The 12,058-nt window shown below is 42.4% G+C and overlaps 1 protein-coding gene across 2 annotated transcripts in view; it reads right to left on the bottom strand.

Annotated features, from left to right (window-relative positions):
• Positions 1-12,058, bottom strand: part of STOX2 (storkhead box 2) — a 281,677-nt gene that overhangs the window by 140,322 nt on the left and 129,297 nt on the right. The window contains exon 1 of one of the 2 annotated variants that reach the window (XM_077477290.1): positions 10,333-11,700. The exons of the other annotated variant lie outside the window; for it this stretch is intronic. Coding sequence (XP_077333416.1) covers positions 10,333-10,495 — 163 coding nt within the window. The 5' untranslated portion in view covers positions 10,496-11,700. Of the gene's footprint in view, positions 1-10,332; positions 11,701-12,058 lie in introns of those variants that run through there. 2 annotated transcript variants of the gene reach the window in all.

The raw sequence follows: 12,058 nt of genomic DNA, 5'->3' as shown, positions 1-12,058 counted from the left end.
TTTAGCAATATAAAATTGGACAAGACTGACACCACTCAGTGCTCAAAAATGCTGTGTGTCGTCAGCACCAGGACATACAGTGCCTTGAAAAAGTATTCATACCCCTTGAAATCTTCCACAATTTGTCACGTTGCAACAAAAAACGTAAATGTATTTTATTGGGTTTTTTTGTGATAGACCAACACAGAGTTGCACATAATTGTGAAGTGGAAGGAAAATGATGAATGGTTTTCAACATTTTTTACAAATAAATATCAGAAAAGTGTGGCGGGCATTTGTATTCAGCCCCCTTTACTCTAAGGCTACTTTCACACTGGGGCGGGTGGGCGCCAGCGGTAAAGAGGTGCTATTTTTTTAGCGACACTTTACCGTCATTTTAGCGGTGCTATACGCCCGATAACGGGATGGTTTTAAGCCCTGCTAGTGGCCGAAAAAGGGTTAAAAACGCCAGCAAATCGCTGCCGCAGCGGAGCTTTGCGGCGCTGCCCCATTGTTTTCAATGGGAAGGTGCACTTTAGGAGCGGTGAATACATCGCTCCTATAGCGCTGCAAAGATGCAGCTTTTTTGACCGTCCTGCAAACGCACCGCTCCACAGCAGACACAGGACAGGTGTTGTACAGGAGCTATACAGGCACTATTTTTAGCGCTGTAGTGCCTGTAAAGCGCCCCAGTGTGAAAGTAGCCTAATACCCCTAACTAAAATATAGTTGAACCAATTGCCTTCAGAAGGCACGTAAATAGAGTCCACCTTAATGCAACTTAATCTCAGTATAAATACAGCTGTCCTGTGAAGGCCTCATAGGTTTGTTAGAGAACCTTATTGAAAGAACAACACCTTGAATGTCAAAGAACACACCAGACAGGTCAGAGATAAAGTTGTGGAGAAGTTTAAAGCAGAGTTCAGGTTATAAATAAATATCCCAAGCTTTGAACATCTTTCAGAGCACTGTTCAATCCATCATCTGAAAAAGAAAGAGTATGGCAAAACTGCAAACCTACAAAGACATGGCCATCCACCTAAACTGACAGGCTGAGAAAGGAGAGCATTAATCAGAGAAGCAGCCAAAAGCCCATGGTAACTCTTAAGAAGCCGCAGAGATCCTGCATGCCACAAATCTGGCCGTTATGGAAGAGTGGCAAGAAGAAAGCCATTGTTAAAAGAAGCCCATAAGAAGTCACCTTTGCAGTTTGCGAGAAGGCATGTGGGGGACACAGCAAACATGCGGAAAAGAGTGCTCTAGTCAGAGACCAAAATTTAACTTTTTGGCCTAAAAGCAAAACGCTATGTGTGATGGAAAGCTAACACGGCACATCACCCCGGAGACACCATATTTCAGCTGGTCAGAGCCAAATACAGGGCAATCTGTAGAAGAAAACCTGTTACGATTCTGCAAAAGACTTGAGACTGGGATGGAGGTTCACCTTCCAGCAAGACAACGACCCTAAACATACAACCAGATCAGTCAAAGTCCAGACCTAAATCCGATTGAGAATCTGTGGCAAGACTTGAAAATTGCTGTACACAGATGCTCTCCATCCAATCTTACAGAGCTTGAGCTATTTTGCAAAGAAGGCTGGATGCTACTGATCAATCCCAAGAGTAGTTTTCAGCCAGGCTGTTGGATGAGAAAAAAACTACAAGTAACATTTTCACCCTACTGCTTTCTGCCCATATCTCTGTAGTTGCTGTCAGTTTCAAATTCGCAGGGCTTGTCTGTAGGAGCCTGACATTGCACCTACGATCCACTGATTATGAGTGCAATGCTCTTCAGCTCCTGTAAACAAAATTCCAAAAAATAAATGTACATTTTTTTTCCTGCAAAAAAATGTGCGCAATTTTTTTTTTTTTTTTTTACAAAAATGATCTTAGACCAAGTATAAAAATACCTTGGTATGTAATCTGTGCCAATATGGATGGGTTTCAGAGATGAACTGCATGTTTTTATTAGTTATTTTGTCCGGACATACACATTCTAAATGACAGGCTTGTGAGAACAAGGATGCAAGGTAAGCCACTAAACACAACCAAAAACCTCACTAAATTACCATTTAAACAGTTTGCCCAAGACTAATTCTCCCTTTAAGCAGATCTCTTAATGAACCCATTACCTCCTCCAGCTAATTATTGACCATGTGGTAAACGACAAGACTGACCATCAGACGACATTTACATTTCTTCCAATAAATTAACTAATACAAAGGCTGCAGCACTGAATGACTTTGTTATGCAAAGAATAGATGTACCACTACAAAGTCGTCCAACCTCCAGGAGACCGGGCAATTAGTTGCTGCTAACTTTTGAGCAAACACTGGAGGGTGGCTGTCATAATACAAGTGTGTATAAAGAGCTCCAATGTAAGTCTCCCCTATGTCACTGCAACAGCCATGGTCACAGCTGGCTTTACTGATGAGATTTATGTCCTTGAGGACATTCCATGCTGTTTAAGGGCCCTTCCACACTGATCAGTTTTTGATGCGCTTTTGGTGTTGGTGTTCTGAGTAGTCTTGCATAGAGCAACCCCGATATTCCTCTTCTCGGGTCCCCCGTGGGCACTCCTAGCCCCGCCCTCCTGCCCCCACAGCAAGCTGCTTGCAATGGGGGCACCAAAGCAGGCCTGCTTACATCAGTCAGATACCGATGTAACTTCCTCCCCTCCCAGTGCACCACTACACCAAGTGGCGGAGGTACAGGGCTCCCCATCGCACTGGAGAGCCCAGTAAAGGCAGCAACAGGAGGGGAGGCACCCTGTAGAAGTTATTGGGCAGCTATAGAGCCACTCGGATCACCTCTACAAGAAAGCCCATCGACAGCTGAAAATTTTGGTACCAGGACTGTAGCTTTGAATACGGGTACACCCTAAGGAGCTGAAGTAGTTAGAAAAGACCAACAATAGAGAACTGACTGGACTGGTTCACCACAGCAGTGGTGAGAAAATATATCCTAGTCTTCACTGCAAGGATGCCCTGTCCTCTTCCTGCTGCTGAACTTCCAGGCAGTGGGGTTTAAAGGCTCAGAGTCTTCTACGAATCGGGACCTCCCTACTCCTCCTGTAGGAAAAGTGGTTTTCTAGTGTACACTAAATGTAACATGATCTCCAATGGGGGGGGGGGGGGGGGGGGGGGGGGGGAGATACCTGCGATTCATCAGACTCTCCCTCATTCGTAGATCATGTTACGGGCAGTGTAAATAAGGAAATAATATTTTCCAATGAAAGAAGAGGGGAAGGGCCCTGTAGGAACTTTTTCACTTCAGCTTTACAGAAGATTTGGAGCAATTAGCGATTACAGTGGCAGAAGTTCAGTAGCAGGCAGAGGATGGGGCATCCCTACAAAAATAAATAAAATAAAAATGATATATTCGACATGATCCAGCTACCCGCACAACATGGGACATACTTATAAATTAGGCCACTAAAGCTATAGAATGTTTTCATTTGCTAAGCTTCAACTTCGACCTATATGGAGATAGGCGTGTTCGGGAATGATCAGTGCAGCTCAATGAGGCACTATCACTATGCCCATGCAAAGTGACAAAGTCTCTGCAAAAGGCATTTCCCAACCCCCCCCCCTCCCCCCTATAATCGTCTTTCCCAAGCTCCCCTGCAGCCAGCGAGAATACCTGGCATTCTCAGGTATGGAGAAGCACATGACCTGCCTGAACCAATCACAAGCCCCCGAGAACAGTCACATGATCAGGGGATGTCACTGCTCCATGGTCCCCAAAACAGCCGACTTCAGCACCTCTGTGACAGAATTCTCTCTTTTTTTGTTATACTTTCCTCTGCAAGCAATCCAAGTTTACTTTTTTGTTTTTTAATATTAAAGCAAACATACTGCATTATCTGCTAAATTATTTGACCTTGTAGGTACTCTAGAATTACAATTTCTCATGTCTGCACATCTCATTTGACCAAGATGGGGTCTCTTTCTTTCTGCTTGTTCTTTATCTGCTTTATATTGAGGGGACAAAAAACAGAATTACTGCATTAAAGTGTTACTAAACCCACAACAGTAAAATCAGTCTGTATATGCAGTAAAGCATGCTTGTTACACTCACTGTGGAACCTAAGGGGTTAATCTTCTGCATTGTGTAAAAAAGGCTGTTTGATCCTGCCTTCCCTGGTCCTCCCCTTCTTCCACTGTCGCCAATCCATCTCCTAATAAGACTTTGGAGTCACTCTGCACATGCCCAGTTTGGTGTGTATTGCTAGACTTTTTTTTGGAGGGTGCATGTGATCAGCACAGGGCCAATCAGCATCGGCTGCAGGTCCTGCAGCCTTCTAGGACAGTCAGTAGAATGACAACTCCTCTTACAAGCTTTAACCAGACACTGATAGAAGTCACAAGACTGCTATATATATTGCTGATGAGAAAGGGTATTTAGCAGTTTATATTTACTAAAACAATTAGCACTTCCATGTTCTGTGTATTGTGGGAGACCAGATATAGTGAATGCAGGGGCATGGGTTTAGTAACACTTTAAAGTCTTCCTACTAAACATCACTGGAGGTAAAAGAGGTTGTTGGGCTGTTTAATGCATCTGTGGACGTAACAACTTTTGGTAGAATGCTGCTTTAAATCATGGACTATTGACCAGATCACTCTCTCGTGTATTTTGAAGTTGAAATGTTGTCATCCTAGTTTTAACTTGCAGATTTCTTGCAATATCTCCCTTTATTCAGTTTTGAAATACCATTTTTTTTGCCCATCCCATCCTTCCCACTTAGTCTACACTCACACCGGCGATTAAGGCTATTCTAAATAATAGCGCCAGTAATCAGATTCTTGTTGCGGCTCTCAGCGGTTAGGTGACCTGCTCACTATAACGACAGGTCACCAGCAGCCGTAGCTATTCGTTGCTGCCTGCACAGCCAGCAATTACCTGCAACGATCGCTGCTGGAAACACTTTGTGTGCGTCCAGCAGCGATCACCGCATGTAATTGCTGGCTGTGCAGAGCGCCACGAAATGCTGCCACACCTCGCCAATGAGATCCACAGCAGTAATCCCGGATTCCTGCCGCTCATATTTACACTAGCCCTAACCACTGGTGTAAATGTAACCTTAGACTATTGGTCCTGCACTGAACTTGAATGATGTCAGAAATTATGTGAGAAATGTTCTGGAGGACCAGTCGCTTAGCCTTTACACTCTGTTAGCAGCATCTAATTTTTTCATATTGATGAGAATGGTTGTTTGAACAGACAAACAGCATACTCTTATTTAATAGAAAGAGGAATTGATTGTAAATCCTATCCACCCATGTTTGCAATCAGATACCACCACCTAGGCATACAATATATTAGGACCTATACTATGGCCAACAAATATCAAGAAGATGGCATAGCACTTGTCGCTAGTCTTGCCTTTAGGTTCCCTGAGTATTTGATCAGTGTCAATGTGCCATGCCTCATTACATGCTAAGTCTTTGTGTGGAGGTAGCCACCTAAAGGAGCAGGGCTTTGCTTCCTCTTGTAGGACATACCCATCTGATAAATAGTGAAGGGATATTTTAAGTGAAAGCAGCAGAACTAGATTTGCATAGATCTACTGAATGAATGAAACAGAAGCAGTAATATATTTGTATTCCTCAAGTACAGCTTCAATGTCAGCAGGCCCTCAGAAGAACAATGAGTAGCACAACAGTGACATCACCAAGTCTCACCTTCGAATCCCATGCAATCAGAGGGAGCAGTGCCTTAAGCCGGCCATACATGGGTCAAATTCCGAAAGAATTGTAACTACAAAATTTTTGTTCGAATTTCGCAGCATTAGTGGGCTGCAGCAACAGCCGATTTGTGTGCTGGCATCAAAATTTGAGTGATAGGGAATGTTGTAAAATTTTGGAAAAATTAAATATCTAATCAATGATGGAAGAATTATACAAGAAAATATAACAGCATATGAGCTGTGACCTGGAAAGAAAAGAAGATTCCAAGCTATAAAATGTATAGGTAGCGCTATACAAGTCATTCATTCATTTTATGTAGCAACATTGAAGGCTTGGTTGTCCGAATCTCGAAATTGGATCACAAAATTTCAGATTTTCGAAAATTTGTTCAGAATTTTGAGCCATGTATGGCCTGCATTAGATGATCTCACATTTTAAATATGCAGCTATGAGGCCTAGACAGTGTCAAATGTCAAGAAGAGCACTGCCAATTTTTCGGGAGGAATAGCAGTTATCTCACACTGCAGTGATGCAGTTAATTGCTTCCCGACCAACCGCCGTAGTTATACTGTGGCAGGTTGGCTCCCCTGTGCGAGCCGTCATAGCTATATGTCGGCCCATGGGGCCGGGACAGCAGGCGCACAATTAGATTTAGACTTCCAAGTGCACTTGCAGTGCAAAGTGGATTTGCCTTTCGTAAATAACCACCATTGTGTTTTTCAAAAATTGTCGCTTTTTTTTGTTTATAGCACAAAAAAATAAAAACCGCAGGAGGCGATCAAATACCACCAAAAAAAAAAAGCTCTATTTGTTGGGGAAAAAAGGATGTCAATTTTGTTTGGGTGCAAAGCTGCATGACCGCGCAATTACGGCGATACAGTGCCGAATCGCAAAAAAAGTGCTCTGGTCAGCGGGGGGGGGGGGGAAGTTTTCCCGGGGCTGAAGTGGTTAAGAAGCTTCAGGCATAGTCACATGTTAGAAGAATTATTTGTAACTTCTCTGAAATTTAAGATACACGGTAGATTTCTAGGGTACAATTTAGCCACCACTAAACTTTCTATATAGACTATATAGGACAGCAAGTTTTTGAGTCCTAATAAGACCTTCCTGGCAATGCTGGAAAGCAATAGATGGCTGACAATCACCTTTAAACATGATCACATGCTGTTTGGTAAATTCAAAAGTTGGTAGACTTCATTACATTTTATATACACAAGAATGTGGAGGAAAAAAAAAAAATAGCCATTTCTCATAAAAAAGGTATGCATGACAGTAACGAGATACGGTATTTCGGCTTGTAGATTATAGAATGCCAATATTTTTTTTTCCCCACATATTGCATAACAGGGCCAACTTAAAGCAACTATGTTTTATACCGATTGATCTTTTTGATGTCTTAGACCAGAGGTCTCCAAACCTTCTAAACAAATGGGAGGGCCGGACTGTGTGGATTAATAGTGCCCCATCATTGATATCAATGGAAGGAATAGTGCCCCATCATTGTCAGCGGTAGTAATAATTCCCCATCATTGGTGTCAGTGGTAGTAATAGTGCCCCATCGTTGGTATCAATGGGAGGTAAAGTGCACCATCATTGGTGTCAGTGCTGTTAATAGTGCCCCATCGTTGGTATGAATGGGAGGAATACTGCTCCATCATTGGTATGAATGGGAGCAATATTGCCCCATCATTGGGGTCGGTGGTAATAATAGTGTCCCATTGTTGGCATCAATGAGAGGAACAGTGGCCCATCATTGGTTACTGGGGGGGGGGGGTGCCCCAAGGGCCAGATAAAAGCAAGCAAAGGGCCACAGTTTGGAGAACACTGTCTTAGATGACAAAAATGAGGACAGTGAATAGTGAAGTGGAAAATCATTTCATCATAAAAGGTTACTAGAATTTTCAACCTCTAACTACTGTTCCAGCATATTCACTACCCTCCAGTTGCTGCAGAAAGAGGCCTTTCCATGTACTGGGAGTGTAAAAACCAATATGGCAGCACTGATCAAGATCTCTAGAGACATCTGGGTTTTAGGTATATAATGATATAAAGCTCTGGGTGGCTGAGGATCTACTGTAGACACACATGCTTTCCATTACTATGCCCAAGACTTCCTTTTTTTGCTAGGTGAGGAATATTAACCCTAAAGAAAAATCAGATTGGAAAATCCTTCCGTTTTCAATACCATAGAGAGCAACTGGTAAAGCTATCCTGCTATAGTGCTATAGTCCTTTCCCTTTCTCCGGTTACAGATACCAGCATGGCTCAACAGTAAAATGGACAAAAACAGCATCACATTTCAGTATCAGCAAAGGACACACACTATCACATGAGTATATCTATACTCATCACAATCAATCAATTTGCACAAGTGGACAGAGCAAGCTTATACCACCATCAGACAACAGTTTATTGTGTATGCTGTCATGGCTTCAGCATAGGACTGTATTACCAAGTGGAGATGTAGATGTAGGATATGTAGCAAACCATTACCATTCATTGTGTCGAGTACACACATAATGTAACTGCACACTGCAGGCAAGAGAGTCATATGATTTAATATTACCGACCCATCCTGAGGATGATGATGATTATAGACAGTAGGCCTATATCTGTATGGGGAATAAACCTGTGGTCTCCTTTAAAGGCTCCTAAGTGTCAAGCTCCCTTCTTTTAACTAGTGCCATAGTTATATACTATTTCTCAATATAGCTGAGTCAGACTCACTCCAGTGGTCAAGAGAAAGCGACGTCATGAAGTTGCTACTCTCCACTGATACATCGGCAGCCATATTTAAATATATTTCATCCTGGATTTAAAAAAATAAAATAAAAAAAAAAAAAGGGGGGGGGGGGGGAATGGGATGGGAGAGGAGAGAGAAAGCTTACAAAAACCATAAAAAAAAAAAAAAAAAGTCATATTATGGCATTATATAAAAATGGCCAAGATGCTAAAAATGTATCATTTAAATAAAACATAATACAGTCATGGCCCAGCTCACGTTCTCCACACTCAATAAGGAATCACAACAGTTTTGCAAGCTGGGCAACTGAGATCAATAAAAATGGATTGGACATGATGCAGAACCCATTGTGGTATCACAGACAAATGACATAAGGCTGTGATGTCAGTAGAGGTGGACCGACTCAAAGCAGGCTACATAGTGGGCCTTATATGTTCCCACATTATTTATACCCAAGGAATGAGCCAGACATGGTAAACATGGAAAAAGTCATTTACTTAGGCTTTGGAATAATCATTTCCACCAAGGCTGATGGGCAAGGCCCTTGTAAGACTGTGTGCAAGTTAAATCTTCAACCATTATTAAGGATAGCTTTGTTCTACCTGCCACTGTATGCATAAAATGAATGCATGAATCGTATTTTAGGAGGCATACAACAATCTTACAGGTATACTATAGGACAGACCCCTGATTAACATAGGTGATCTCAAGGGGGTACGAGACAGATTCATATCAGGCAATCAAACCAGCGGTAGCTTATATATGACAAAAAATAAAATAATAATAATTATGACCACTTGGTCAAACTGAGCAATCACTTAAAAAGGGAGCCATGTACCCTTCAAACAATACCAAACTAGACAAGCATATTTGTCTATATTTACATCAATGTATGCAATACACAAACCAAGGGACAGTCATTGACCTGCATACGTAAAATATAGAAAAATTCAAAATAAATATGTAAGGTTTGAGTCAAGGCCTTGGCACATTGCTTTCAGATGGATGTGGTCAGGTTGATTCAAATACATCCTAGCTGTGGGTAGCAAAAAAAAAAAAAAAAGCCCCATCCCTTTCTGCAGCCCAGGGCTGCTTTGCATTGAGATTACGCAGCAGTCTTTAAATAGATTTTGGTCATTGCTTAAGCATGTCTGTATCTCAGTTTCCCCCTCTGTAAATTAAACTGGTATTATCTGAAGCATCCCACTTTAACACTACAATAAAAACAAACTCAGCTCATACATGAAAGAGATCATTTTCCTTTAACTTGCTGATTTGTATGTGTGTGTGTTTTTTCCTCTATAATAAAGACTATTACTGCACCATTCCTGCAGCAGACAGTCTGTATTCCAGCAAATATCTGTGTAGAGGAAGACTGTCAGATATCACACAAAGTATATGAAATATGTGCACCATCCATTCTATCTCATCTTGCACTGGACATCCAGCTGCATATACCTGATGTATGAAATCAAAACGACCCTCGAATGACAAGACCGATCTGGGGGGGCTTGTGTGTTTGTGAATGAACGGTGAGGTTTTCGGTTGCTTATCTTGAGATCTGGATGTGCTGCATACATTATTTGCCAAATAACACCATATTGAAAGGCCTAACATAAAATGTTAGCGATGTACAAAATGGTGGATGTAGGCATAGGCACTAAAATATGTACAATTCACACCATCATGTAAACACATACCTGTGCATTGTATAGATCTGTGCTGAAAGCTCTATATTACAATGATAGATAGATAGATAGATAGATAGATAGATAGATAGATAGATAGATAGATAGATAGGATATTGCTTTCTTTTAATTCCAGATCTCTACCCATGTAAAAATCTGACAAAAAAAAATGCCAGTCTTACTAGGCAGCATTTTGAAGATGCAGGATTAAGGAAAGAAATGGTACAAACCTGACATATATCCTCGTGATGCCTGGGAAATAAAAGCTGGTGGAAAATGTTTGTGCAGGCGATAGTCCTTTTCACTACGGGACCTCATGCGGTCTGAGGCCCGGTCAGAGAAATCAGCACTAGGCCAGGCCCGGCGTAAGGTTGTACTCCGAGTCTTCTTCATTCTGAGGCTACCTGAAGCCTAATTGTCCAGCTTCATGAGACAGGCCTCACCGCTCTTCCCTTTTTTTCATCAAAACATTAAGCGCACAGCTTGAGCATGGGCTGCAAACATTTTGCCGCTACCTCTTCTAGGAAGCCAGCTGTGGGTCCGTTCCTTTTCTCCCTCGAATGATCCAATTTTACACACGTCCCACAATGCATTACACTTCATTTGCAATCAATCCAGCTTATAGCTTCCAGATTCATGTGGAGGAAAGGCACATTATGTGGCTTCTCAGCCAAAGAAGGGGAGGGGGAGTGAGCAGAGATTTGTAGCGTGAAAGCTCTGAGATCCCAAACAATAGCTTGATTCAGCATAGGGCTGCTTAGCCAACTGTGAGGCACAACACAAAAGAACCAAGCAAATACTGGGAAAAACACCCACAGATTTAGGTTTCAACCTGAATCCTTGCACCTAAGATCTTGCGAAAAAAGCCACTGTCAATATCCCAGTGGTTGTGGAATTAAAATGAGGAGGCGATGACGACGAAAGTAGTTTTTTTTTGTTTTTTTTTTCCTCTCTCCTCCTTCTCTTCACCTATCAGGATCCGTGAAGCAAATCAATGAGGCAATCTAAATCGGCATTGCAGTAATCAAGGGACAATATTCATTCTTCACAACCACACAGCTGTTTCTTACACACTGGGCGTGCAAAAGCCCCCCATTACATCATATGCCAGGCACGACCCTGCACCAGTTTTCACAGTGATATAAAAAGCAGGAATCCTAGGCTTGCTGGTCACCGTCTCGCCTCTTGGCTTGGTCCTCATGCAGCCTTTTCCTGGCACTGGTCATATTCCATTATTTATTGCTTCAGGCCCGCTCTTGCAAGCTTTGGGGTCTACAGCACAATTAGACCCAAACAGCTTTCTTTCAGGTATTCCAAGCACTGCAAAGCCTGCTCTGTCCTCTGTTGAATGGCTCTGTGCCTTTGAATGCAGTGAAAAGCTATTGAAGGGCAGGAAGCAAGACAGCCAACCCAGTCTCATGCTAATCAAGAAGCTGTCTTAACCCTTTCACCTTGCAAAGTCAGCCTTGGAGCTTCATATTCTCCCAACATGCCATCAAACGCTTTGTTTTCTGCAGGGCCGCGCTTGTATGTTAGCAAACAACATTACGCTGCTGCATGGGTCCTGTTACCAGCTCCGTCCCTGCTGCAAGATCAATGCCATTCCACGACAGGGTTAAGACAGACACACTGATCTTGTCAGGCATCACATTTTAAATGTAAAACACCCCGAGGCTCTCTCAAACCTTGGCTGTAGTCCCAGCCTATAATCAGCTCTTGTCTATTTACATACAAAGCTGTGTATTTTTAGGATAGTCCAGCCCTCTCCAAGGAGGAATGAAAATGTTTGTTTTAAAAAAAAAAAAGGGAGAAGGGGGCAAAAGCGGGAAAATAAAATATACAAATGTGGATGTTATTTCGGAGCGGAGCGGATCGATAAGCATACCGGGACAGGGAGTGAATCCAGTGACAGCTGCAAATTCCAGTGCAGTGCAAGCCAAGCGCCATAAAAGTGTT

The sequence above is a fragment of the Lithobates pipiens genome, unplaced genomic scaffold, assembly GCF_037356315.1.
Source record: "Lithobates pipiens isolate NorthernLeopardFrog02 unplaced genomic scaffold, aLitPip1_a1.2 Scaffold_13, whole genome shotgun sequence".
NCBI lineage: Eukaryota > Metazoa > Chordata > Amphibia > Anura > Ranidae > Lithobates > Lithobates pipiens.
The sequence above is the reverse complement of the archived record's forward strand: the minus strand, read 5'-3'. Positions and strand labels throughout refer to the sequence as shown.